At 43.8% G+C, this 27466-nt stretch overlaps 1 protein-coding gene across 6 annotated transcripts in view; it reads left to right on the top strand.

Moving 5' to 3' along the window:
• inpp4b (inositol polyphosphate-4-phosphatase type II B) overlaps nt 1–27466 on the top strand; it is a 201922-nt gene that overhangs the window by 145750 nt on the left and 28706 nt on the right. For all 6 annotated transcript variants that reach the window (XM_079758920.1, XM_079758921.1, XM_079758919.1 and 3 more), the window contains 6 exons: nt 195–306; nt 5680–5749; nt 8482–8629; nt 13892–14022; nt 19529–19633; nt 22182–22290. In XM_079758920.1, the coding sequence (XP_079615046.1) occupies nt 195–306; nt 5680–5749; nt 8482–8629; nt 13892–14022; nt 19529–19633; nt 22182–22290 (675 nt within the window). The remainder of the gene's footprint in view (nt 1–194; nt 307–5679; nt 5750–8481; nt 8630–13891; nt 14023–19528; nt 19634–22181; nt 22291–27466) is intronic.

The following is a 27466-nucleotide window of genomic DNA, read 5'->3' as shown; positions in this document are numbered from 1 at the left end:
GCATCTCAACGGCCCGTTGAGGGGGCTCGGGTCTGTAAGGACCCAGGTTTTCGCTGTTTGATTCGCACATTGTGCATACTGTGCCGCGAGGCGGAGAAGCCAGTATCTAATAATTCCCACTATTCTATTAGTTTTTCCTACAAAAAAATATGGATTCATATTAATATTCCCTCTCTCTCTCGCTCTTGCTGCAGGTCCTCTGATGGTGTGTGTGCGGGGGGCTCGGTGGTGGTGAGTCGTCTGAGGGTGGGGGAGATGGAGGAGGCGGATATGGACCACATCACAACAGACGCCGCGGCGCAGAAGGTGAGGCGGGGTTGGGGACAGAGAGGGAGAGGGAATTCTCTGTACATATATGTTTCTGTGTGTGTGTGTGTGTGTGTGTGTGTGTGTGTGTGTGTGTGTGTGTGTGTGTGTGTATTTGCCACACTCCTGGTGCTAATGCTTATAGGATTAGTCTGTTACTGCTCAAGTGGCCTTGCTGAGATTAAATAAAACTTCAGCCAAGCCCAAGGGGATTGTGTTTGTTTGTGTGTTGGGTGGGGGTGTGTGTGTGTGGGTTTTGTAATGTGTGTGTGTGTGTGTGTGTGTGTGTGTGTGTGTGTGTGCATGTGTTGGAGTGCTTGTGTATTATATGTTCTTATTGTGTATGAAAGTGCCTGTGTGTATTTTTGTGTGCCTGCAAAATATATGTTCTTACATGTTCTGTTATGAACATGTTATGTTCTTTCTTGTGTGTGTGTGTGTGTGTGTGTGTGTGTGTGTGTGTGTGTGTGTGTGTGTGTGTGTGTGTGTGTGTGCGTGTGAATTTGCATGTGCATGTGTATGTGTATATGAATATGTGCGTGTCTGTCAGTTTTTCTATCTTTCGGACTGCATGATTACAATGAGTAATAAATGTATTGCCATACATTTGTGAATCACTTCCTATGTTCTTGCACAATAGAAAATCCTCCAAGAAGAAGAGGCCAAGCAAAAAAGTTTTTTGAGAGAGATATCCAGCCTTGCTAGTACTCTGTGTGCATGTAACAGCCTTGCTGCTGTCAGAGTCTGTGGTAATGTGGCCAAGCAGCAGATATATCCTGTCCATCAAGTCCATTCTTCCCTTCATAATCCCCTTCTATACTGTTCACACTGCTGAGCTCCACTCTTCATGCTAACAGAGAGAGAGAGAGAGACAGAGAGAGAGAGAGAGAGAGAGAGCGCGAGGGAGCGAGAGAGAGAGAGCGGGATGGAGTGAGAGAGAGAGAGCGGGATGGAGTGAGAGAGAGAGAGCGGGAGGGAGGGAGCGAGAGAGTGAGAGAGTGGGAGGGTGCGAGAGAAGGAGGGAGATAGAGAAATAACGAGAGAGGGAGAGAGGAAACAAGAGAGAGGCATGCATAGAGACGGCGGGAAATAAGGAACAAGAAAGACAGAAAGGCATGAATAGAGACGGAGCAAGAGAAGGACGAAGTGAGAGAGGGAGGCATAAAGAGGGGGAGAGAGATTGAGCAGATCTGAGCACAGTGTGTTCCTACGTTAGATTGACGGCAGCCTGACGATTGAACCATCCACATGGGATGCTGCCTGACAAGCAACAAAGTTGTATGTACTCACATTTCTCTTCAGATTCCCAATATTTCTCTGTGGAATCCGTTTGGTGTAATGAAGAAGTGCAGAGATTGTAGTCACAAGGGGCACGTAGAACCTAGGAGGTGCTGTTTTTAGAGTTTAATTAACATTTCTCTCTCTTTCAGTCTCTATCCCTCTTTCTCTCTCTCTCTCTCTGCTGTAGAGGTTTTAGGTTTATTAGTACTGTTGGTGCAAAAAAAAGCTTAGATATCATAACTGAATAACTCATAAGCAGAAAATCCATTATGCGTGATATATATTGAAATAAATGTACACGTTTGTACATGGATTCAAACCTTTACAGAAGACAGATAAGTTAGAAGCCTCTTTTGCAAGAGTGACTTAATAGCTTTAAATTACAGAGAATCTCTGAATGCCAAAGACACATTTAATGCTGAACGGTATTACCATTAGAAGGATCAATGCTGAATATAGGATCAATAATGAATATATGGCAAAAGAGAGATAAGGAGATAGTTGGCAGACTATTCAAACAATTTACCATTTCGGTTGTCCAGTCCATCGAGTTAGGAATGTTGATGTGTTGAATGTTGTGCAATATATGGCGTTGTGTGTATGTGTCTCTCTGGCATGGATGACTGACACTAGCCCTGCCTTTCTGATGCTGGTTATAGGATGTTCCCTGCTACGCTCTCCACTGTGTCCCCCACAATCTGGCCACCCAAGCCTGATGAGTGTGTTTGTGTGTGTGTGTGTGTGTGTGTGTGTGTGTGTGTGTGTGTGTGTGTGTGTGTGTGTGTGTGTGTGTGTGTGTGTCAGTGTGTGTGTCTGTGTGTGTGTGTGTGTGTGTGTGTGTTTGCATGTGTGTGAATATTATTGAATATGTGAATATGATTATTATTATGTATTTGTGTGGGGGGGTGTTAGTGGGTGTGTGTGTGAGTGTTTGCGTGTGTATGTCTGTGTGTGTGTGTGTGTGTGTCTGTTTGAGTGTGTGCTTATGTGCACCCCCATAAGAAGATGGAGCCAGTAGGGTGCTCCATTACTTCTGCAGCCGATGACGAAGGTCCATTGGACCCCATAAAGAAGTAGACGGGATTAAACAAGACAGAGGCTTCAGGGGCCTCCTGATCATGTCTGTTTACTCATTGTGGCCATCAAAGAGCCATCACTGACGCAGTTCCCTGCCAAGAAACACAGCCAGAGAGAGGTTTTGCTGTCTCCAGCTGCGGGCTCTGACCGTCCTGTATCGTTTTCACTTCAAGGGCAAGGCTTGTTTGATAATTGCTCATTGCTTGCAGCAAGTGTAGTTTCCTCTATGATGTGAATCTGTTGTTTCTGTGTGTCTGCAGTTGTGTGGGACAGTGTTTTCTGAGTGCTGATTTCTAGTACCATATCCTGCCATGTGTGTGAATGTTTTTGCATCTGCCTGTGTCTGTGTGTCTTTGTACATGTGTGGCTTTGTGTAGTGCTTAGTGGATGTAGGGTCCCCTTGGAGGTGTACATCCGATTCCAGACCAGCTTTCCCAGCTCGAGGGAGTGATCGATCACCTCGCCGTCATTAGTAACCCTTTTTTCCGGGGACAGGTTTAGACAGAGAGAGACGCATGGCAGCTGTTAAACTGTGTTAAACAGTCCGTCACGGTGGCCACAGATGACACAGATAGATGGAGACAGATTGTTGCCTGTCACCATTACTTCGATGACCAAGCTGGCCTCAGTGAATATACGATAGAGGAACGCTCAGCATCAGTAACGGTGGACTGCCTTTATGTAGCGATTTTAATAGCTTGGGCCACTCAATGCCTTTTACAATTACTGCCTCACATTCACCTGTTCATAGTTCAAACATTCATACACCAGCCGCGGTGGCAACCGGGTTATGAAACAGCCAGCTCGCAGCCGCAGTCAGGGGAAACCGTGACTCTTTAAGTCTTTCCGCCGGGGATTGAACCAGCGACCATCTGGTTGGCAGATTGTTGCTAGACATTCTGAGCTACTGCCGCCCGATGTCTAACAACGACAGATGTATCGGCAGAGTGCCAACGTCTGTTCCTCACACGACTTAGTATAGGAACTTTATAGGTACTCCCCTTCATAATGCATCCATTGATTCTGTTTATTTGATTATATTTTAGTACTTAATATGGGATACTTAAAAGTCCCCCATCGTAGATCATAAATTGCTTTTTCTCACTTTGGGGGTGATGTGCAATGCATCAACCTGTTGAGAAAATCAATTCCTTGTTGCTGTTTGGTGGGATCAATAGCGTTTTCAATATCCCTCCTCCAAGGAGTGATTCATATTGACACCGAGTGGGAAGCACGGGCTGCTTATTTAATTTGAGTTTGCTGGATACGGTCACAACCAAAGTCAGTAAAGATGGAAAAACAATACAATGGCTTCTTCTCGTGACAACTTCTTCTGACTTTAGAAGAGGCAGAGTAGATAATGACTATGTTGTTCAACTCCCAGCTGAACGTTACAGGGTTTGATCCCCTATGTCAATAGTCTAACCTGTAGGCACCCTAAGGCAAGATGCCTCTATCCTCCCTGCTACTAAGACACTCATAGCTATAGTTCACTCTAAGTTGCCTTCAAGTGCTCGAGGACTATTTAATAGTACTTATTGGTAGTAATAGTATGTAAAAGGTCTGTATATTATCTAACCTGCATATTCTAATTGTCATGATAATATTTGTCATGATAATATCTGAACCCATAGTTATGAACGAATATTATTATTATTATTATCCCCAAGTACTCTAGTGTAGTCAAGCCCATGTTGTGGCTGCCGCTAATTTATGCAAGTAATTCACAAAACATACAGATGAAATGTAATTGCCATGCAATACTAGCAGTGATGATGCTCATAGATCCCATTATATTACATTTATTTAGCTGACACTTTTCTCCAAATCGACTTACAATGCATTCACAAACAAAGATACAACCCAGAAACGCAAATATCATGCGCGTACAAAAAGGTTTTTATGAAAACCAGACAAGAGTACAATGGACCTTGTGTTGGATCCCATAATTCCCCCCGTCATCATTTCGTAGCTTGGTGTTTTATTTCTGGAGTCCACTGAAGCTTTGGATTTGACTCCCGCTGAAACATTCATGGTTTGAGGATTCGGGATACATCCCTGGACCAGATGCCCACCGCGGCTGTTGACTTTTGTTGGGTGGTGCCGTCCTCTCTCACATTCAACCTCATGATGCACTGAGCCGCAGGCTTCTCCACCTAGGAAAAATAAACAGCCTGTTTATTCCAAGGTTGAATTTGAGGATGGATGTTGGATACAGAGAAATGTGAACGGCCGAATAGTCCTTGTAAAATAACAAACAGATCCGGCTTCATTCAATCTCTTTTGTTTGGATGGATAATACGATTCTGTTCCCAGCGATGACAATAGTGTACATATGATAACCTTTGTTGGCCTCGCGAGCTGCATTCATCGCATGATTTATTTTCATGACACTTCCTAAGGATATCCGATTGGCAGATTATACACAATTTAATTTTTCTATAACTTGTTGACAAAAGCTTTGCTGTACGTTTAACAGCTTCCCCCCCTGACAGCTGAGACATTCTTTTTAACACCTTGCCATCCTTCTGCTACCACAAGCACACGCACACACACATGCACACATTGCTGCCGCCCGCCATTCGTCAAACACGGATGGGAGCAGGCAGTTTATTTTGAACTCGCAGGACCCCACAGCTCAACGTCTACTGTTCTATCTACTGCTATGGTGCGTTAATGGGAACTGTTTTAATGGCTTTGTCTGTCTGCCGTAGCGTAGCTTTTGCAAGACTGTCGGCTGTTGAGACACCTTGATATTGTGTGTGAGCAGGGATAAGCAGAGGTGGAGAACGCTCAACGTTTTGAAGGATGAGAGGTGTGGGCGTAACAGGCATATGGAGGAGAATCAAAGGAGATATGGATGGAACATCGCCACCGTTGAAGTTTCATTTCCATATGTCAATCACTGGCTTCTTTTCCTCCACCTGTACCTTGTAAATGAGCTGCCATTTACTTTAAGCCTCTCTCTCTTTCTGTTTATATCTTTCTCTCTATGTCTCTCTCTCTTCTCTCCAGTGTTCCATGGTGTGCGAGTCCTCGTCCCACGCCTGCTTCAATAGAGAAAGCTGCCTGGCTACAGGACCCGGTAATATTCACTAATTACACACCTATAATTTGCCCTGTCCATTACCACGGTAACCTAATGATAAAAAAACATTATCTTTGTTTTATCATTCATAAATGCTCTGTTTCCCCTGCACCCTCTCCCATCATTTGTTTCCAGGCACAGTTACAGACACAGTAATGACCTCAGCGATACCTGAAATAATTCACAAAATTCAATGCATTTAACCTCCCCTAAAAACGTAGCATTTTCCCAAAGTCTGGTCATCTTTTAACATGTATGCACTTATAATGCAGTGCCCTTAAATAACCCCTGCATGAAATGGGAGTTGCGGTCTCTCCGGAGACTTTTCATTCAATTAAATAATGTAGATTATTGCTGCTTGGGTGAGTTGACCTTGGGAGTTCTTTGGAGAGCTGGAGATAAATACAATGGGCGAGAGAGAGAGAGAGAGAGAGAGAGAGAGAAGGATGAGGACTAACAATGGGGGATATGATATTGTTCTGACACTAAGGTAAGCATCCTTTGTTCTTAGTGGAGTGGCAGACGATATCGCCAGCTGTGTTGGACTAATTAGGAAGCAACTCCAAAAATACCATATTCATCTCTGGAAACTATGGAGATGGAGAGAGAGAGAGAAATGTGTCGACTATAGGAGAAGTGTGGATGGCCTTGAGAAAGCAGACCTCCTACAGCTTCGAGGTCCCTCAATGAGAATGAATTAGCTTTCATTTTGATTCCCTTCTTACATGACTCTGGGTCTTTTCACCTCTTTGCTCCTCTCGCAACTTTCTTCTTCAAACCATTCCATGTGTTTGTGTTGTCTGTGTGTGTGTGTGTGTGGGTGTGTTTGTGTTTGTGTGTGTGTTTTTCTCATCTTCCTTCCCTTGCCGGTTGTCATGGTGTCATTGTCATTTCCTCAATCTAAGATTAGCCAGGAAGTGGCGGTTTTTGGCGCGCAGGTACACAGCTGCCAGCCATCAAAACAATCCAACCCCCCCACCCCCCACCCCACCCCACCCCAGCACACACACACACACACAGGGTAGATTGACTCAAGCAATTTAGGGCCCTCTTCTTTTTTATTATCTTTCCCAAAGGGGGTCTGGGGGTGCGAGTGGCAGCCAGGGAGGCCCAGGCTCAGCGGCTCTGGGTGGTAATTGACTTAAGAGCCGAGATGAAAGCACGCAGCACTCTGATTGGCTGTCGGATTAGCATGGTCCTACAAGGGGGGTCGGGGTCACAGGTTAATCTGTTTTCTGTGATGAAGGTGTGAGTCAGCGGCTGTTTGGGGTCTTTATCCCGGACCCTTTCCATCTGTCCCCTCACTTACCCTCTCACCCGTTTTCTCCTTTCTTCCTTCCTTCCTTCCTCGCTTCTTCGCTTAGTCTAATACTGCTCGTCTATGTCCACTGATGTTGGCAGACAAACTAGCTATGGCCAGCCTTGTGTATATTGTACATTTTATTTTACTAATAAAACATTTATTCTAAGTCTGTAGTGTAGGCCAATGCCAGTGCAGAGTTTCCCCCCGACTTCATGAAGAATTAAGTGCCTAATCTCTTGGGAATGGAACCCCAAACCCTGGCAGTATTTATGGCGTGCTCTAGCAGTTGAGCTCGACAGAATAGATAAAGGTATATTTATATAAATATGTATTTATCTATACATATATAAAAATAGACATACACAGATATATTTATATATTCATAAAAAGCTTAGCATTGCAAACACATTGCTTGTTGGAATAGATTTTTCCTGAAGGTGTGGTGGTGCTGCTGATGGTTTTAACCCAACAAAACATCCACATTTCCAATGTACCCGGAGCAACATTATGTGGCGCCACAGAGGGGAGATTACCAGAGTTCCACCGCGGGTACTTCACCACTGACTTACTACTGAGTGACTTCCCTTCCTCACTGCGGTAATGAAGAGAGAGAGAGAGAAGCTGTAAACTCTGCTTGAGGCTCTGCTTGTGCCTTCCCTGCCCTCTGCTGCCAGCATGCAGATAAGAGCATTACAGCTCACATTCTCCATCCTCCGGTCTTCAATTGTTGCCATTAGCCAATCGAAACGGAAGGAGTTTGGACGGAATGCAAACAGGGTCCAATCAGAGAACGGGATGGTATATGAGGGATGTGAGGGGTTTTGTAGAGTGCCGTTTGGAAACCCACAGGTCGTAGTTTAAATCCATCACTGTACAGCAAACACAGAAAAGGAAATGGTTATGGGGGCCATAACGTGGTAATGTATTTTTTAGTTAATTCTGCGGGGTTGAAGGAAAAGCGTTCAGACCTTTTCCTGGAGGCCCAGCAGCACCTTATCTACCTTAGACACACTTATTGATTATAGAATTTCATTTGCCACTTTCCAACGTTCCTTGACAGTTGCGTCCTTGAGTCTCCCCATCCGTGAAAGCTGCTTTGAATGCTCCGTTCGCTGTCTTGGAAATGTAAAAAGTTTGAATTTGTTTGTTTGTGTCGATGAGGTCATTTGTCATAGCGGTATGACATTGGTCTCAAGTTCTTCTGTATTTTTTGAATTCTCCAAATATCCTTCTCTAAATTTTTCTCGGGACTCGCTCTTCTCTTTGTCTCTCTCTCTCTCTCTCTCTCTCTCATTCCCCCTCTATCTCTTTCTCTCTCTCTCGTTCCCCCTCTATCTCTCTTTCTCTCTCTCTCTCCCCCCCTCTATCTCTCCCCCCCTCTCTCTCTCTCTCTCTCTCCCCCACTCTCTCCGTCTCTCTCTCTAAGTGTTCAAGAACCCTGTATGCAAGGTGTACAGGTTCCAGACAGTGGACAGCAAGTGGATGCTGGTTCGAGAACAAATGGAGGAATGCACTCTCTCCTTCAGCCTGCCCAAGCAGCTGTTGTCCTTGTACATTCAGGAAGACACGATGAGGTAAGCACATGGCATCACTCACTCAACTCTGAGGTGTTGGCTGCACTTGACGTTTTGTGCAAATGCAGTTTCTAACCCATCAACTGTTTTACCATGCCGCTGCCGGGGCACAGTTGCTTGTCAATTAGGCTTAGACAGAGGTACTTTGACTCAGTATTCAAAGTTGAACTTGTATCCGCCCTGTTGGTTCCTGGCAGAGTTTTTATCAAGGTGTGTAACTTCTTGAAGGCACATTTTAAAAGGCATAAATGATTCCCTAAGATTAGCAGCCGTGGTGGGGAAGCTCTGCATTATTCATCTGTGTTTATCACTTCAAAGGGGACTTCACCTGCTCCGTTCTGAAACACTGCAATCATTGATCAACAAACACACACAAATGCACACACAGACCAACACACAAACATGCACACACATGCAGACATGCATACATAAATAAATACACACACAAACATATACACACTCCAACAAACCAACACGAGCGATTCTTCCTAATCTACACACATTGAATAGGTTACATATCATACACAACCTAAGAGCAATGTAAACCACAAAACTGCTACAGCCTTTTCATTAGGGTGCAGTTTGAATGAGAAGCTGGTCTAGATGATGTGGGCACAAGCACACACACAGCTGATCCCTACCTTGTTCCCTGTGTAACAATGAGCCCAATGCATTGCAGAAAGTCAATCGAAATGTCCTCCCCCTGAGGCACCACTAGAGTTCCTCAAGACAGTTCATTGTGTTTTAATATCGGCCTGCTCATATGTAAAAGTAAACTGGCCCATAGGCTTAAATACGTCTAAAGTGCAGCAACAGGTAAACCACATACTTTTAACAACAATGATGCAATCAGAGGTTTAAGAATACGACAGCAAGTGATGAATCGATGGACACTGTTCATTTCACAATCATTGCATGTCCATAAAAGTCTTTGAAAACATTTGCCATGATACTTCATTAAAAGTCAAACCAGCTGTAACGTAATTAATGGTATAGTGTTTCCACGGCAGCATATGTGTGTCTGCAGTAGGTTAGAAGGCAAGGCTTCTCAGTCCAATCAAGTCTGCACGAGATAGCTCAGTGGCTATAGTTGAGTTGATATGTTTAATAATCAACGTCAATGTTGTTATAAAAGTCTCCACAGAGCCTCTCCAGCTAGCCAAGTCTGACAATGCTGCTGCTAGCTGTTTGCTTTTTAAGTGCTTTACTGGTGCAAAAATCTGAATGGAGTGACATTGTTATATATTGTTTGGCTAGAGAATGCTAGTGCCAGACGATCTGTCCTTTTTTACTACTTCATTAAATATGAACTATCAATGTACAGTGGGAGAATCTCTGTGACGGTGTTAGTGTGTGTTGGATTTTGTAAAAATGGAGCTTATCAGCATAACAGATTTGATATAACCATCCCCAGACAGCTATCAATGTCTACCTATAATCATATTCATATAACTGTGAGTTCTCTGAGGAAGTAAACGGTGTGATCATTAAATGCGGCTGTTTTTCCCCGGGACGGTGTGTGTTGTGAAGAAAACAACCCAGATTGCTTGGCATTCCGCACACACAGGTTGGATTGACCTGCGACACCAACCCCTCTGTGATTAAATTGAGCGGACAGTATAACACACCGTGAAATAAAAGGAGGCTCCATGACAGGGCTTTTGGAGGGGACAAAACGAGGCATTTTGTAAGCCTGTTGGCGTGTCTGCTTCACCCCAGCTCCTCCTCGCCTGTGTCCTCTCTGCCTTACATTCTTGAGTCCACTTTCTTCCGCAATCCATTTTACAGCCACTTACTCTTGAATACATTGTTATAGTATAGTGTTATTAGTTTGTCCTTTCAGATAGGCCTTTATCCAAAGCGACTGACGGGTGTGGTTAGGCTGCTTGCTCAGATCCCAGATCAGAGACCCAGATCCTTTCACCAGGGAGTCAAACACTAACTATTACTATGCTGCCGGTGTTTTGGATAATTATTTTGCAATACTACTTGTTCTTGGTCTATTTGTCTCCCCTATTTAGCTTGTTGGCTCCATTGAAACGTTCTCATTATCAACTTCTTTGTTCCGGTCTTCTTTTGTTTGACTTCCCTAAGTTGCGTGGATTGTTTTCTTAGTTAGATGGCCTCTGACCAACTGCGGCAATCTGTTGCCAATGACTAACTACCTCTCTGGAAAAAAAAGTTGAATCTGCGAAACAAGAAGAGAAAGTCCCCGTCCCACAAGCCACAATTTTCTTTTTCTTTCTTTTGCTAATTTAACCACGATTAAGTGAGTAATAGTATATGTTTATTGTGGATACAAGTACGGTTTACAATGCAAATCTAATACCAGGTGTTGGTTCTGCCTCACCTTTCTCCCCTCTATACTTTCTTCTGGACAATAGAGCTCTGATGAGGGGACACAATGATAGGTTTTCTCTCTCCCCTTTCGCTGCCTTATCCCCTTCATTTGGCCACCGGACATGTTCCCCTATTTACTGTGTAATCAGCATTGCGCAGCCCTAAGCCCTTGTTGCTGCCCCCCCTGACACCAAATAACAGGTCTGTCAGAGTGTAAAGCTACCCTTCCACAACCTGACGTAAAAATAACAGTGGTTTGGAGAGAGAGAGAGACAGATGGTATGGATTATTGGGAATTGTGGCAATTTGTTAAAGACCACTGTGTCTGTCTAGTACTGTGAAAGGGCCCTTATATAAACCCTGGGAAAATCAGAGAATATTGCTATTTGATTGGTTAAAATGGCACATTTGGGCGTGTTAGGGGGCCACTTTGGGCAAAGTGGCTGTGCTTAAAACAATATATTTGATTGAAGCCAGAGAGAGATGTGGAGTAGGACCTGCAGAGATCTCCCTGCTGTGAAATGCACCTTAACATCTCCACTACACCAGCGATGGTGTTCCAGTACAATTTCCGACTACCTCCATTCTAACTGCCGTCTTTAGCACACCATTGAGACATCAGCATGCTTTTAAAATCATATATTTCCACACCTGCATTGATATTAAAAGAACAGTTATGATCTGTATTTAGTTATGCAGAGGGAATTGTTCCTGTTGAATTGTTGTTTATAGATGTATTGTAGTTCATTTGGAGGCTGCTGTTACCCAGTGTGTCTTAGTACATTACTTCCAGTGGATACCTTTCTGAGCGTGTGGGGCCCCAAGTGTGAAATAAACCCAGAGGGAATCGAACCCCGTCTCCTGGCGGTGCTACCGCCGTGCTATACAAAATACACAGGACACAAAGTTGTTGTGTATTGTGGACAAACAATGCGTACCTCAACAATTAATCTGGCTTACATAGGGCTAAGGGAATAAACTCAAAAACAAAACAGCATTATTTAAATTGGATCTGTGTGTGTGTGTGTGTGTGTGTGTGTGTGTGTGTGTGTGTGTGTGTGTGTGTGTGTGTGTGTGTGTGTGTGTGTGTGCGACATAAATGGAATTCTGTATGTATAAAGCATCGGAAGGCAAACACAGCTGGGAGTGCCGCAAGATACGGCTATGCGGCTCTTGATCAGTAATGTACGTCGGCTGGCTTTCCGTTCACTTAAGAGACCAGAAGCCCCCCATGCCTCCGCTGCCAGAAGCGCAGCCTTACTTACCGACAGCCACCTCCTGAGCGGCGCAGTCGCCCAGCGTGTGGCTCTACCCCTGTCCCCAAAGGCAGTTCACTGCACCAAGTTTGTTTACCACTGCAGAGACAAGGGAGAGAGAGAGGCCGGTCCTCATGTCACCGTGTGTTGTTTTTTATCCGACCCGCTGTGAAAGAAAAAGCCACACAATGAATACCATCAGTGAAGCTTATCCTATCTTACCATTACCATTGCTTCACGCGCTTTCCACTACTTTGGCAGAGAGAACAAAACAAGCAGAATCACATATGGCCCTATAACATAACAGCTACCACTGATGTGCTTTTTAAATGCTAGTACATATTTTCTGCACTTTTCTTTGAACGATACTCATTATTGAGAAAATTCTGAAGAATTGCTCATTCAAGCAGGCTATCGGGTTTTATGGGTTGTAATTGTCCACACATTGTACTCTTTATCCGAAGAGCAATGCATACATCATTGTTAGCTTTTCCTGAAAGCCATTATACATTTCCCTCAATTAGTTCCTATCGTGACACCGCAATTTACTGTTCAATAGGGCGAGTAGGCTGTCTGCGCTGATGTCTCTGATTCAAATGCTTATTAGTGTTCTGCCATAAGTGGGTGATTATAACCCAGAGAATCTGTGAGTAGATACATTTATTAGCCTTTGTGGCCTGGTGGGATTCAAAACCAAGTGGGAATCAAACCCTTTCACTTGGCAGTGGTACTGCAAAGTGAGCGACCTACCAAATTGAGCTACACAGGAAAGAAAGTAATTTTTACTGTGGACACAGAATGCATACCTCCACAATTAATCTGGTTTACATAGGGCTAAGGTAGTAAACATCAAAACAGCATTATCTAAGTTAGATCTCTCTCGGTCTGATGTTAATGAAATTCTGTCTGTGTAAAGTCTTTCAAGATAAAGACAGCTTGGTGTGCTGCATGATGCAGCTATATTCCTTTCAATGAACATTTCTAAAGAATTGCTTATACATGCCGTGTTTCAGATTCTATGGGTTGTAATTACCCACAAATTGGACTTCTAATCATCAGGTTACTGCCTGTATCATTTTTTCTTTGTCGTTATCGCCATTATAAATGTCTCTGAAGTATTTCCTATATTTTCACCGCAATTTACTGTTCAATCTGGCGTGTAGGCCATCCGCTCTGATGTGTCTGATACAAATGCAAATGTAGTTTATCCTTTAGACGAGGTCATGAGCAGTTGTTATTTAAACAAAGAGAATTCTGATGTCATTCCTGCGGTCCCTCTCCCATATAGGCTAGTTGCTATGCAGTGGTCTTCAACTGATTTTGATGGTCCAGTTTCCTCAATATTCTCCTCATTGTTATATTGAAATAGTCTTCACTTTTGTATATATGGCATAATGTTTAGAAATGTATATAGAGAACGTTAGAAGGCCATGGAGAATGATATTCGTTATTGATTGATAGTGATTCAGTATTTTGTCCTAGCCACAGGCTGTTATGTATATCTGTGTAGTTTTCCATCTACTTAATTTGTTTGTGTGTGTGTGTGTGTGTGTGTGTGTGTGTGTGTGTGTGTGTGTGTGTGTGTGTGTGTGTGTGTGTGTGTGTGTGTGTGTGCGTGTTGATGTGTGTGTGTGTGTGTTTGTGTGCGCTTCTGTTTGTTATCTAGGGTACAGGAGCTCAGAGACCTGGGGGATCTGTCGCCCCACTGGGACACCCTGAGGAAGGAGGTGATCACACAGTATGGAGGCCTAGTCAGCTCCTACCAGGACACGCTGGCCGAACTGGACAAAATCACCGGTACGCCTCTTTGCACACACACACACACGCACATATATAGATACACACCTTCATAGAATTGCCTTCAAACATGCAAAACACATGCACAGAACCTACATAGTTACATAGTTGCCATATATATATTTGCCACTTGCATACCAAAACTCATGGATATAAAAAGAAAAACACACAAACACACACACACAAACGCATGAAAACATCTGAAACTTTTATGCTGATCAACTTTAATAGGCATAAAGAGAAACACACTTACACTCCCTCGCAAAGACAAACATAATTACATTCCCACTTAAAATCTATTAGGCTTTCAAAGAACATGGCCTGTGTTTCAAAGATCTAATGATACAATATTTTGCATATATATTTTTAGTTAGCATAGGCTTTGTAATATAGACTTCCATCATCTAAAATAAAAGGCTTTACTGTTACATTTTCAGGAGTCTCACAAATATAACTTTAGATTAATATTTGAGGGCAGGCCAGCACAAATCTGGGAGAACGGGAGGTTTCACTATCTTTCACTTCATATTTGTTACGACCAACCGTTTTGCTGGAGGCGTGGATCTGTAAGCGTGTAATTGGCGAACAACAAACTAGGCCAGCAGTAGTAAACTGTAAAAAAAAAAAAAAGGGTCCGTAAAGGTTTCATATCACCCGGTGCTGGCCCCTGCAGAAATACCCTTATTAAAATCCCTTTCTGAAAACCATGAGTATCTCCAGTAGAACAGCTCGATACAGAAATAAAAAGAAACACAGCGTTTCTCTGCCCCTTGGACGTTTTGTGGAAGGGTCTCCCTCCAGAAGTTCTGCTGTAACACAGTAGGGCTGCTGTGTCCGAGATGACAATGTCACCGTCCCATTCAAAGAGAGCCAATCATCGCCTTAGCCTGGGAAGTATGTTGATCTTTACTCTTGACATCAAATTGGTTCCATCAGGCGACTTTTGATACTTGGTTTTATTTTTAAGCATCCATTCAAGTCATTGGAGCAAATTTCCATCAAAAATTGGGAGACAATTTTCCTATTTTCATAAATAAGAAAATTGTTACATTTCTTGCTTCATTTTTGTTGCCATTCAGGTTTGATTTACTTGACCATAAAACTTTGCACAATGGAGCTGAGGATTTATTTTCAAATGCAACAATAAAATTGTCTTATTATTGTGAAATTATACACCATCTACTCCATATATCAAGTATTTTGTGGAGACTTGTTTCAGCTTTGTTGCATTTGTGTATAATATGTACTCAGAGCACATGCTGGAAAAAAAATATGCTACCAAATGAAAGAAATGGGGACAACTTTTGTTGTTAAACAATAGCAAGTGTTTGTACAGTGTTGTGTTTAGAATCTTCGCCTCCCAGCTGAAAGGGTATGTGTTCGGTCCCCAAGGTCCAATGCCTTGGATACAAACATCCCCTAAACGAATTCCAAAGTGTACAATTCACAAACAATGCTCGACAATATCCAGTTATTTCTAGATAAGAATTTTTTTTTAAAAAAATAAATAAAATTACATACAAATGTATTTCTCTCGTCTCTGTCTCCTCCTTTTCTATCTTTCTCTTCTCCATCCTCCTCAACTTTATTGATTATTCACTCTGGGCTTTGCCGCTGTGGCCATTGGCAAGTGATGGATTTTACCACGACTCCCTCCTGTCCTGTAATGAGATGTGTGTCAGTGTGGCGCTCCACTGCGACCAGCCCTTTGAGTAATGATGACTCCTCGCCACTTCCCCTCAGCACGCCCGGGCCTCTCTGGGGTGGTGGTGGGAGTGAGCGGCAAAGACCAAGGTTGTTGTTTCGGACAGTAAGAAGTACGCGTTGCAGGTCGTTATGTTTCCTGACAAGACTCACCCTTGTTCTTTTTCTTTTGGAACGCCATCGGCCAGTTGTCACGCGACATGCGATAGACCCCGGCGCCAGGCTCCGAGGCGCGACAACGCACAGTGACAGGAGCACAGGGGAGGAGGATCAATTATTGATAGCTAATGTGATCAAAGGGGAGGTGAGAGGCGGAGCGGGGGGGGGGGGGGGGGAGGACTTGCGTACAGGGAGGGAGCATCTGAGCCCATGTAGAGTGGGCGGGTGTGAAGAAGATGAAGCGAAAATCTCCAGGAGGCCTCGGCAGAGGATTACAGATGGATCATGGACACCGCCGAGGTTAGGGGTTCTGTTCCCAGCGGGGCCACCGTGCTAAGAATATATGCAGTCAGTTCACTGTGAGACATCCAACAAAAGGCATTTACTGTATATAAATGTCATATAGCGTAGGATGGGGAAAAAACTGAGTAGACAGAGATGGGACAATTATTTTTCTGTGCTTACAGTCCCTGCTTCTGTATTCTGAATTAAAAGGGGCTTCTTATTGACAAGAATAAGCAAGTTGTCAAACAGAAGCCTGCATTGTTTCCCTGCTGATTTCCACCATATGTTTTAAGTGGCGGGCCATCTGATGTGGGAGGAGTGTCAAGGAGAGAGCTGAGCAGAACCAGGAGCAAAACAAGTTGCCGAAGAGAGCGAAGATAGTAGAAAAAGAGGCCTTACATCACTCCACATACGGAGTGGCAGCAGGAGAGCACAGCAGCCCTTAGGGAGACCAGGGCAGATTCTCCCTGCTCAGGTTCAACATCCTTAGTGTTTCATTTCCATTCATTTTTAATGAGCCGCACTGACCTCAGCACGCACTTTAGATGCTCTAATAACTGTTCCACTCATGAATAAATCATCGCCACCTCCTTTGTTTGCGAGTGGGACAATTAGAGGCTGTTGTAATCCTGTCATGGGTGTTGTTTGTTGGACCTCCAGCAACCTGTTCCCCGTCATTTGACTCTCCCTGTTCTCTAGACGCGTTTGTACCCAACTGCCACTCATGACCACATCCTCGGTGATGAGACAAGTGCAGGTGCTATTGGAAGAAGTGTTTTCATATTGATGTTTCAATTCAAACATCTTGTTGGAAACAAAAAAAAACGTTTCAGAAGCTTGTAAGTTAAGCTGTTATGGAGGTTTTCTTTGTGTGTAAGGATCGTGTAGAGGTAACCCGGTTTAGCTCTGGAAGATGAAATGTAATATTGAGTTGAGTCAATTTCAAACTGGGTTTTCACTTCTGAATGCTGATTTCAGTCAGCTATTTATATAATTGATATATAAGTGTCGGTGTTTGTTTTTTGGCATGTATCCTATATAAGATAGGATATCCAGAGCACATTGCTAAATGAGCTAAGATCCCTGTTATAATTAAAATTAAATACAAATGTGCATGTTCACCTGGACAAAGGCAGATTTGTGACCAGATGATAGTGCTGCATTAGGCTTCAATCACTGCAGGGGTTGTAAAGGTACTCAGCCGATCTTATCAAACAATTACTGCCTGCAGTTAGGAAGCAAGATGCCAGCTATTGGTTATTATACGATCAAGATCTTTCTCTTCTTGTCTCATTCATCATTAATTCCACTGGAAGTTATAAGCGTAGCACGATTTATACCTAACTTGAAAGTGTTAAAAAACACTGATGTCCAAGCTTCAGCTGAACCATCTCATAAAGAAATGTTCCCGGTGGCCTTTCAACAGTGCAAGGTGTAATACCGAGCATGAAAGCGTTAAAAACCGCTGATGTCTAAGCCTCAGCAAAGCCATCTCATAAAGGCCAGTTCCCAACGGAGCCAAAGTGCCTAGACTTTTGGAGAAGTTTTCAAACTCTCTTTCTTAAACTGTGGAGTAACTTATGTGTGACTACATAAGATATCCTTCAAGAAAGCTGAAGCTCAGCCTTCACCCTGAAACATCATACGGCACAGCGTTTTGATAATTTTCTTAGTTTTTGCCTAAAAGGCACCTGTGTGCTTTTGTGTTTAATTTGCCGATCCCCAAATGTCTACGAGTCCATTCGGCTGGATCCCCAGAGGTCTTTAGACCCCACTTAAAAAGAAAGACTCTTTAGTAAGATTTATGGACTCAGCTCCGGTTAAAAGAGATCAAAGCTGCCATATCACACTAACTAAGGACTCTAACCACACAGTTGGCAGACTGTGTGGTGTTGGAATGAGAGATTTAGCAGCCGAAGAAGACAAGCCGGGTTAATAGTGCTTTGTTAACTAGCATGTCTGTTTAACGACATAAACAAGCTTCCCCTCAGTGATGAGAGAGTAAAAAAGCACGATTACTGACACTTGGCATGGCCATGGCACTATTCAAGATGCCCTGCTGGTGCTGATAACTGCTGGTGGAGTGTGTGGGAACTGTGAAGTGATTGTTTCTCCTTATCAGTGAAAGTCAGAACATCTCATTATTAGTTGTTGAAAATTGGAACAGCATCCATATCTAATTGTGTCACATTTCATGAAAGGGAACCTAAATGTTTGAGATAAGTGTACAGACCGCTCTTTAATTACATGGCAAATTTGTAAAAGATAATAAGAACTTTCCCGATTTCTTGTCTGTACGTTGTTGTGTTGAGAGCCTTTGATCGTCGCTCTACGCCAACATCACAACACGATCTGTGGTCTGAAAGATCACAATTAACATATTTGAGATTTGCTCAACCATTGTGCTCTTTGAGATTAAATTCGAAAACTGTGCAGTATAACGTTGCTTCGCTGTTGAGTAGAGGAAGGGTGTTAATTGGAGCTTTTGAATAAAACAGTCAGTGTAAAATACATCAATTCCCTCATTTAAAGGATTATGCATAAAAATGGGTGTTTTGACGGCTGTTTTATGTTTTTTTAAGACAAAGTCCTTATTTATAGGTGATTCCAAGTCGGGATTAAGGGGAAGTCCTTCCCATTTTTAAAGCACCTTTGAAGATAAGATATGATTGTTTCCCACGAGCAGAAGGAATTAGCGGGGCCTTGTCCAATAAGGTAAAATATACTTCAATAGTTTCAACGTACAAGGGGAAGTATGAATAATGAAAATGATTGACTACTCTTAGAAGCGCAAAAATAAAACATGTTATTTGCTATATGTTCATGCTTCAGTGTAGCCTTTATTACGAGTCGGGCGATTTATAGAGGAATTCCATTAAATGGAGGACAAGCATTAATTGTCTCAGTGACTAAACATAATGACGACGCGTCTTGTCCACAATTCATCTCGTGCAGTCGTTTTTGAGTGCCGTGATTGGCTTGTTTAATTGCTAGTTGCTATCCGACAACAAGATACCGGTCCTCCATGCAGCGCTGCTCGTCTCATTGAAAATGAGTGTCTAGCGGTTGCATATCATGCCTGTCTAAAAGACCAGTACCTGCCTTAATGCGTCTAAAGAATAAGTTCTGTTACATAGTTGCATTATTGCCTTTTCTATTGTGTTTTTCGCCCAGCCCTAGCTAGGTTAAATCAGTTAAAGTACGTTAATAGTTTCCTACAGCACTGCTGGCCTCACGCCCAGCTGTGGCTGGTTTCTTCTTAAAAAGTTCACTGACCAACACTGTTATGCTTAACAACACAGTTCACACTCTGTTCTTGTCCTTTCCTTTCTTCTTCCCCCCCCTGCCCGCCCTGCAGGCCCTTCCTTCAAGCCAAGCTGCTGCAAAACCCAGAAGTCTCTGGAGTTTATCCCAATCAACCTCCACACCCAGAGGATGATGGTGACCTGCCCCAGAAAATCAGGTACTCGACCGCTCGAGGAGGACATTCTGAATGTCCTGAGGTTCTGAAGCCATTGTGTCCCGTAAAATGGAACATAAGAGACTGAAAGTATCCCGTTGCATCCATCTCGGCATCCTACAGTAGCCTTGTTTGCTGGCGAACAAATGGATAGGGGATAAGGATAAGGACAGGTCAGGGATTGTAGGTTTTTAATCTTATCGCTGACATCAACACGTACAGACCTAGAACAAGATTAGGGTGGATCGACACTTGGCTCTGGTGCTGTGTACTTTGACTGTTGGCCAAAAAAAAACAATGGATGCAGGATAGTCTAGTGTCAAATGTTTTTCAATCCCAGGTGCTGAGTTCGAGTCCCAATGTCTGCAAAATGCGCATGGCTGCCTCCTACGATTTACTTCTGAAAAGATTCACTGTAAATTGCTTGGAATAAAAGCGTCTGCCAAATGGCTAAATTGTAAATGGTAAATAGATAATGGCAGATAGGCACTTTCCTCTGCTATGGTAGACTTTGTACAAACGTCCTGTTTTGGCACGAAAAAACCCATCCCTTCGAGAAAAGTGTTGTGCATCTTTTCGAGAAAACGTGTTAAGGGATTCTAGGGAAGATTCAAGAAGATACAACACACAGGATCCTACCTTCTGACTTTTGTTTACTGTCTCTGCCTCGCTGCCCGTTCAACAGCAGCCTTTTGGTGTTGTGTGAAAGTTTAATTAATCACATGGATAGATTTCGTAGACAAAAGCAAACTGTAAGCTACCCGCGGTTTGAACAATGGAAATCTCTGTGTGTCGCTCAGTATCTGCCGATCACTAAACAAGTGATGAATGTGATCAGCAGGAAAATAAATTGTCGTGTTTCATGGAGGCTACCGGCAGTGAAAAAAAAATAATTGCAGAAATACGCAGACCTCATCCTTTAAGCTTTCATATTTATAAAAGCAAAGTTATTTATCCACGGTGCAACAAGACAGATCTTTCAAAAAGTTGAATTCACAGGGGTAATCTTTTACTTCCCCCTGTCCAATTCCTCATGTCCCAATTTGTCATAAAGGTTTTTTTGGAGGATTCCTAAAGAAATCTATCAGGTCATCTCCAGGGCAGGTTCCTGATGATTTACAATACCACCGTTTTCATCCTTGAAAGTGACATTTTGCAAAAAAATATTTCAAAGGCTAATAGCTTGGCTTGACGACACTGCGATAAACACGTTGTTCGGCACTCATTTGAACCATGTAAAAAGGGTGTTTTATCACTGCTTAACAGCAGGATAGGTATGGTGGGTATAAATTATAACAACTTATCACTACCACAATCAATTTATTTTTCTGTGTGGGAAAGTGTGAGAGAGTTCTCTCGGCCCTCTCGTTTCCCTGGCAATTTATAGGGAAGGGGACCAAAGAAAGGGGGAGGCCAGACAAATACAGCACAAATTGGCCACTGTGATTGATGTTCAGAGACCAACCATTGTGTTTCAGTCTGCGGCTGTTGCAGCAGAACCAATTAAGGGGAAGTCGGTAGTTTATAACTCCAGGGGCCTAACGTGTGGCAGGAAGGGGGGGCGCATCGGCCAGGCACTGGGATAATGATTTGGGAATTCAGTGGGATCTGCATTAGTGGGAAGACACCATTAACCCCTTCATCCCCCAACCACTCCCCCCTATTTACCCCAGTGTCCATTAAGTCAGCGCTTCAGGGTTGGAGGGGAGCCAGTCCAGCCACCCTGTCATCTGCATTGCTGGGGCCACATCTGCAGCAGAGCTGTGTCATTAGTTTTGTGTTTTGAAAAGCTCTTCAGAACAGCCTCCTCGACGCCGAGAGCAGAGATACCAGGGGCCTTTCCCCAAGGGTGTTCATTAACTGACCTGGCACTAAAACCAACCCCCGAAAATATTCAGCACCATAATCCCCCATAACCCCTCCTCTCCACTCCTGAGTTGCTCTGATATAAGTGTCAGGCTTATCCATTACTCATCTGAAACAAGGCCTGTTTTAAGCACCTCTGTGCTAGCCGCCGCACCGTCACTGACTGTGTGTGTGTGCGTGTGTGTGTGTGTGTTTGTGTGTGCGTGAGTGTTTTATTTACTTTTTGACGGCGCTGTGCAAATTGGAATGAAGCGGCGTGACATTGGTTGTCCTTCTTGTTCAACACGGTACCAGAGCCATGTGGAGACCGCAGGGGGCACCCGGAAAGGAATACGAGAAGGGATTCAGGGGGCTGTGATGTGAACCCATCACAATGAGCTTACCGCATTTCCCACGCAATGAGCACACGTCTGTAAAAGAGTTTCAAAGGCGCATGTGTTGCTTCTGAATTAATCGGGAGAGATCCGTTTTCACGCCAGGCTACAAACATTTACGAGGGAGCAGCCCAGGAAAACTGTTTAAACCTTTCAGAAACAAAACAACAACTTACATCTCCTGATTCTGTTTCCTCCAGTTGTCTTCTTTGTGCAAGGGACTCTGTCTCTGGGTTTAGGGGTATGATGGCATGCTGTGTGAGTGGAACTGGTGAATCCTCACGATTTGTCTCTCTGCTCTGTGTGCACAGACGCTGCCTACGACGTGGTCACAGTGGGCGCTCCGGCCGCCCACTTCCAGGGATTCAAGAACGGCGGGCTGCAGAAACTCCTGAGCCGCTACCAAGCCGAGAAGAAGAGGTAGAACCCAACAGACCCACAGCAAAGCCACTCCAATACAAACTACGACATACTGGCTAGAACTGTTGCTGTACAAACTGTATCACAATCAATAGAAGGGTTACTATACAAACTACAGCATACTGGCTTGAACGGTTGCTGTTCAAACTGTATCACATTCACTAGAAGGTTTACCATACAAGATATAAAACACTCAGTACACAGTACAATAATTACGACACAAACTAAAACATACCGACTAGAACAGTGAGAGTGAAAAATTATACCATTATGTGGTATAATGGTATCATAGAATACCATGGTATCATAGAATACCATTATACCATTAAGGCACAATTAGTTTATACAGTTATACAGTTATACAGACTTTATTTATCTTTGGTTATATTCAAACTAACAGTTGGTTATATACAAACTAAAGCTGTTGGAAATACATTGCTTATAGTACATATAATAGTAACAGCAGAAATGACTGTGAAGCTGTTTATTGAACCAAGATGAGAGTTGGTCATAAGTAGATATTAAGTAAATAGATTTTCATATTCCACTGGTAGGACCTCTTTCCAGGATGCTAGTGCAGCGAATTACCTTCCTGTTGACCTCGGTTCATGTGCCTTGTTTTCTCTGAGTGATCCACAACTCTGCACCTTCAAAAACCTAGAAGAGTTCACTAAACCTTGACTGAACCTTGAGCCTCTGAAGCAGCACATACTCATCGAGGAGTCCACTCCAACTCTTCTCCCTACTTTATCCTCTACTTTACTATTTCAATTGAAAAGCAAAAGGTTGACTGATCAAGTAGATCCCTACTTCCCGAAAAAACCAAGGGCTTTTATTTTTCAGAGCAAATGAGGGGTCATCCTGAACAGCCGATATTTCAGCTTCGCAAATGCACACACTCATTCATTACACAGACAAACGGATACACACCCATATAGCCCACACACAAACACACATAATGACGCTTTGCATGCATGCAGGCTTAACCACGTGCCGCCCTTTCTCACTCGCTCACTGCTACAGTAAGGAGCAGCCGTATCAGCAGCACTCGTTTGAATTGTGCTGCTGCGGCTCTTTTGAAAGCGGGGCGGCCGTACATGTAGGAGGAGGATCCTGCATCCATGGTCACTTGAGTGATGCCGCAGGAAATGAAGGGTGATTATTCTGTAAGCCTTTCGCATGGATTGCAAAGTCATTACAAAGCACGCCAGTTCCAATTAGCTCCACAGGAGTTTGGCGCTCAACAATATAAAAAAAGAGGCGAGGCTGAAGTGGGGTTATAAAAACGGACGGCGTTGATGGGAAAATGGTTGGAGGCTTCGCACGCGGGAGCGAATTTGCTGAAGATGGTCGGTTTTATCTGCTTACACGCGCTATATCATGATGATAAGAGTTTAGCATATTTTTTTGTATGAGAGTCCACTGAAGTGAAATAATTTTCCTTTGAATGAGAGATTAGACTTGAATAAGTTCCGCTGGGAGACGGCACTTTTTTTGTTTCATATTTGACTTAGTTAATGACTCACTCTAGCTTGAAGTTTCCAATTTTCCGGCTGGCTGACCGGCGTCGGACTTCAATGAGCCTCTGCTGACTTTGACCTGGAATCCCGCCATTTTGTCACTCATCGTCAGAAACGGGAATAAATTCTAACTTGATGTTTCCGCTTCGAATTCCGCTGAGTATTTAGAGTCTCTTTACTTGGTGCTAATGTGTGTTTACTTTGAATGACATTAACTGCGTGTGATATTTTTTCATGAAGGTTCACTAAAAAGAGAAGTTCTGACCGTTGGCAGTAACGATGTTGGTTTTGGCATGGCGTTTAAGTGGTTTAAGTGATCAAAACTATGAGAGCTTTTTTGTGATGTGGCAAACTTACGCCCAACTAAACCTTGTTTGTCAGCATACCTGGCGGATTTTAAAAGAGGAAAATTCGACCTGATTCGAGACTCTGTCAATCAACAGACAACGCTACTGCTTCAATAAAGAAAACAATCAGAAAAGAAACGAAGAAGAAGAGCAAGAGAGGGCTGGTGTTACCAAGAATGCAATAAAAGAGCCATTCGTCTTTGTTCCCAGGACACTGAGGAGAGGGAGGGAGCTCTTCCCATAACCATTAAAAAAAGAGATCTGCAATGGGAGAACTTGGCAGACCGGAGCAGTGTGCAGTGCAGGCTGTCTCTGGATGGCCACAGCTAGGGGTGTAATCAATATCTGTCCTTTGTATTCCACTGGAAACCCTTGTGTAAATGTACACACAAAGCAAAAGCATTTATCTTTCATTAATGTATGCAGTCCCACTTAAATCTGTCTTTTGAAAATGGGGGGGGGGGGGGTCCTTCACTTTTTTATCTGTGTTTAATTGAACCTCCCAGTCATAGCTGGTGAACCACTGATATGGCGTTATCTGTCTTTACCACTACTTTCAAATTATTCTGCCATTATTGTTCAATGGAAGAACACCCATTAGAAAGAGCTTGTCTGTGTGTGTGGTGGGGGGGGGGGGGGTAGTGTAGGGGGATGCAAAGTGGATAAAGAGGTTACATGAAAGCCAGGGACCCTCTGTTCCACCGCTTTGCTGGAGAGAACACTGCATCCACCCTCGCCAGAACGTGTGGTCTTGCATGCTGTCCACCACACTCTGAGATAACTATTAAGTCATTCTGTGCCAACCAAGTGTTTCAGATGCATTTTGAGGACAGACTGGAGGTGGGGAGGCATAGATTGTGGGTTCTGGATTCAACACATAGTGGATAGAGCCATGTGGCTCTTGTGTTCACAGAACTTGGGACTCGCACGGCCACCCTTGCAAAGTATGCTGGCTTCTTTGGCGGGTGGTCTGAGAGGTTCAGACGAGGGACATTGGCACTGATCTGCGGCATCTCATTGACAGACAGAAGCTTGAACAGCCAGCTCCGGACTCTGTCTCTTTCCATCCCTCCCTCTCTCACTCTGTCATTTTCTCTCTCTCTCTTCCTCTCTCTCTTTTCCCTCTCTCTCGCCCTCTCTCACTTCTTCTATCTCCCTCTCCTTTCCCAATCTCCCTCCCTCTCTCTCACTCTCTCTCTTTTCCCTCTCTTGCTCTCTCTCTCCCTCCCTCTTTCTCCTTCTTTCTTTTTTCCCACTCTCCCTCCCTCCCTCTATCTCCCTCTTTCCTTTTTCCCACTCTCCCTCCCTCTCTCCCTTTCTCTCTCCCTTTCCCTCTTTCTCTCTCTCTCTCTCTCTCTCTCTCTCTCTCTCTCTCTCTCTCTCTCTCTTGCTCTGTATCAGAGTAAGATATTGGCAGCAGCAACAGCACGCTCTAGCCGAGCTGTGTCTGCCTTGAGATCAGTGCTTCTCCCCATCTTGTCTCTCAATGACTGAGGAAGGTCTTGGCTGGTCTCTCCCTGCCACATGGGTGCTTATGGTGATGGTGGTGAGACTGGTGGTCAGCCAGTGTTTGACGTTATAACAGATGATGATTGTTGGCTGGAATAATGAGATCGCTTCTGACCCCACCCCCTTCCCTTTCTCTATGACAGAGAATAGATTTTTCTCTTTCTCTTCTGTTCCTTCTGGTTGCTGGGGACGTGTGGCAGCCGCCCGGGTGCATGATCAGTGACTTGTGCTGGCTGTCCGGATGATGAAAGAGGCTTTGGCAGTCACCTGGAGAGCCGCAAGGCTCCGTGCTTACGCAGCCCTATTTTACACCCTCGCCTGGTTGTCGGCAGAGCCTCCCTCGCCCTCCACTATTAATTAGCACGTGGACAGGAGATGGTGGGGCGGGGGGAGGCTTAATTAGACCACTGGGCTCAGCGGTTCTCTGACTGCTCCGACCCCAGCCCCGCATCCCTCCTGTGTTCCAACAGATTCCTATTGATCACGGAGAGAAGAAGCCCCCTACAGGGGGTAGTCTTTGTTCAGGCAATCGTTTGCTAGTTTTAGTAATGACCTTCATTAGCAGCTTATAGACTTGCAGTTAGTGATAAAAAGTTTAGCCCAATTTGTGAATCTTTGCTTCAGGTTTTTTATGTTGGAGAAAGATTCCCAGAATGTGCAACGTTGTTGAGCAGGGATGGAAGTTAATGGTGCAGTGTGCAAAATGTCTAATTTAATAGCATCTAGCGGTGAAGTTTCAGATTGCAACCAACTGAATCCCTCCCCCTCACCCCTCCCAGGGTGGCCAGTACTGACCTGTGTCGTGTACCAGTACCATCTTCCGAAATGTCGACGACTACAACAGCACTGAGTAGCTCAAAGTTAATTTCAAGATGTAAGAACTTGAATCTTGACAGTTAATGAACTGTATTTAGATATTGAGTCTGTAATTCTATTAATGCTTTTTTTTTTACATTGAACGTGACTGTTGTTCATGTCTGTTGTTCATAAAATAATTACACATCACAGGGCTGAATGGGACTGTAGACAAAAGGACATCCATAGACCTGTAATTATCGCTAGCTTTTACATGTATTGATCATTCATCTCGATAGCAGTCAGCGCTCCAAGCCAGTGTTTAGCTTCGTTCATGATACCAATTTTCTCCAAAAGAATGATAGCCTAGTTTTAGTTATCGAACAGGGAACGTCCTCAAACACGAAAGTCTTCAGACCATGGATGTATTAAAGAATGCACACCCGTTTATCATAATCCCTCTCATCCGCAAACTGCCACTTCGCTACACTATTTTACACTTTGATTAAAAAGTGTGTGAGGCTCCATTCTAATTGAATCCTCTAAATACATAGGATATTTTGGCAAAAGGATGGAGCATAAGCTCTTCTTCACTGGTTATATGAGGCGTGTCTGAGAGAGGGTTAAGCTTTTAGGATACTTATATATAACCCCACGGTGTGTGTGGATGTGTGGAGCTCCGTCTTGCCAGCGGTTTATGTTGATACCCGCGTCCAAGAAAGAGTTAAGCTTCTCGGACACACATATATAACGCCATGCTGTGTGTGGAGCTCCATCTGGCCATCGATGGATGTTGGTGGTGCGCCTGAGAGCGGGTTAAGATCCTCGGACATTTATAGTATAACTCCACCATGGGTGATGCATTTCATATACAACATCACACATTTTAACCCTCCTACACAATGACGGTGCTAAGAAAGAAACAAATGGGTCGAAGCTATGTGGATAACAAGGAATAGTTGAATCCTACTGCAAGTATTTCCCCTCTCTTTGGGCTTAAAAACA

The sequence above is a fragment of the Pollachius pollachius genome (assembly GCF_949987615.1).
Source record: "Pollachius pollachius genome assembly, chromosome: 2".
NCBI lineage: Eukaryota > Metazoa > Chordata > Actinopteri > Gadiformes > Gadidae > Pollachius > Pollachius pollachius.
This window is presented reverse-complemented; position numbering and strand designations above follow the sequence as displayed.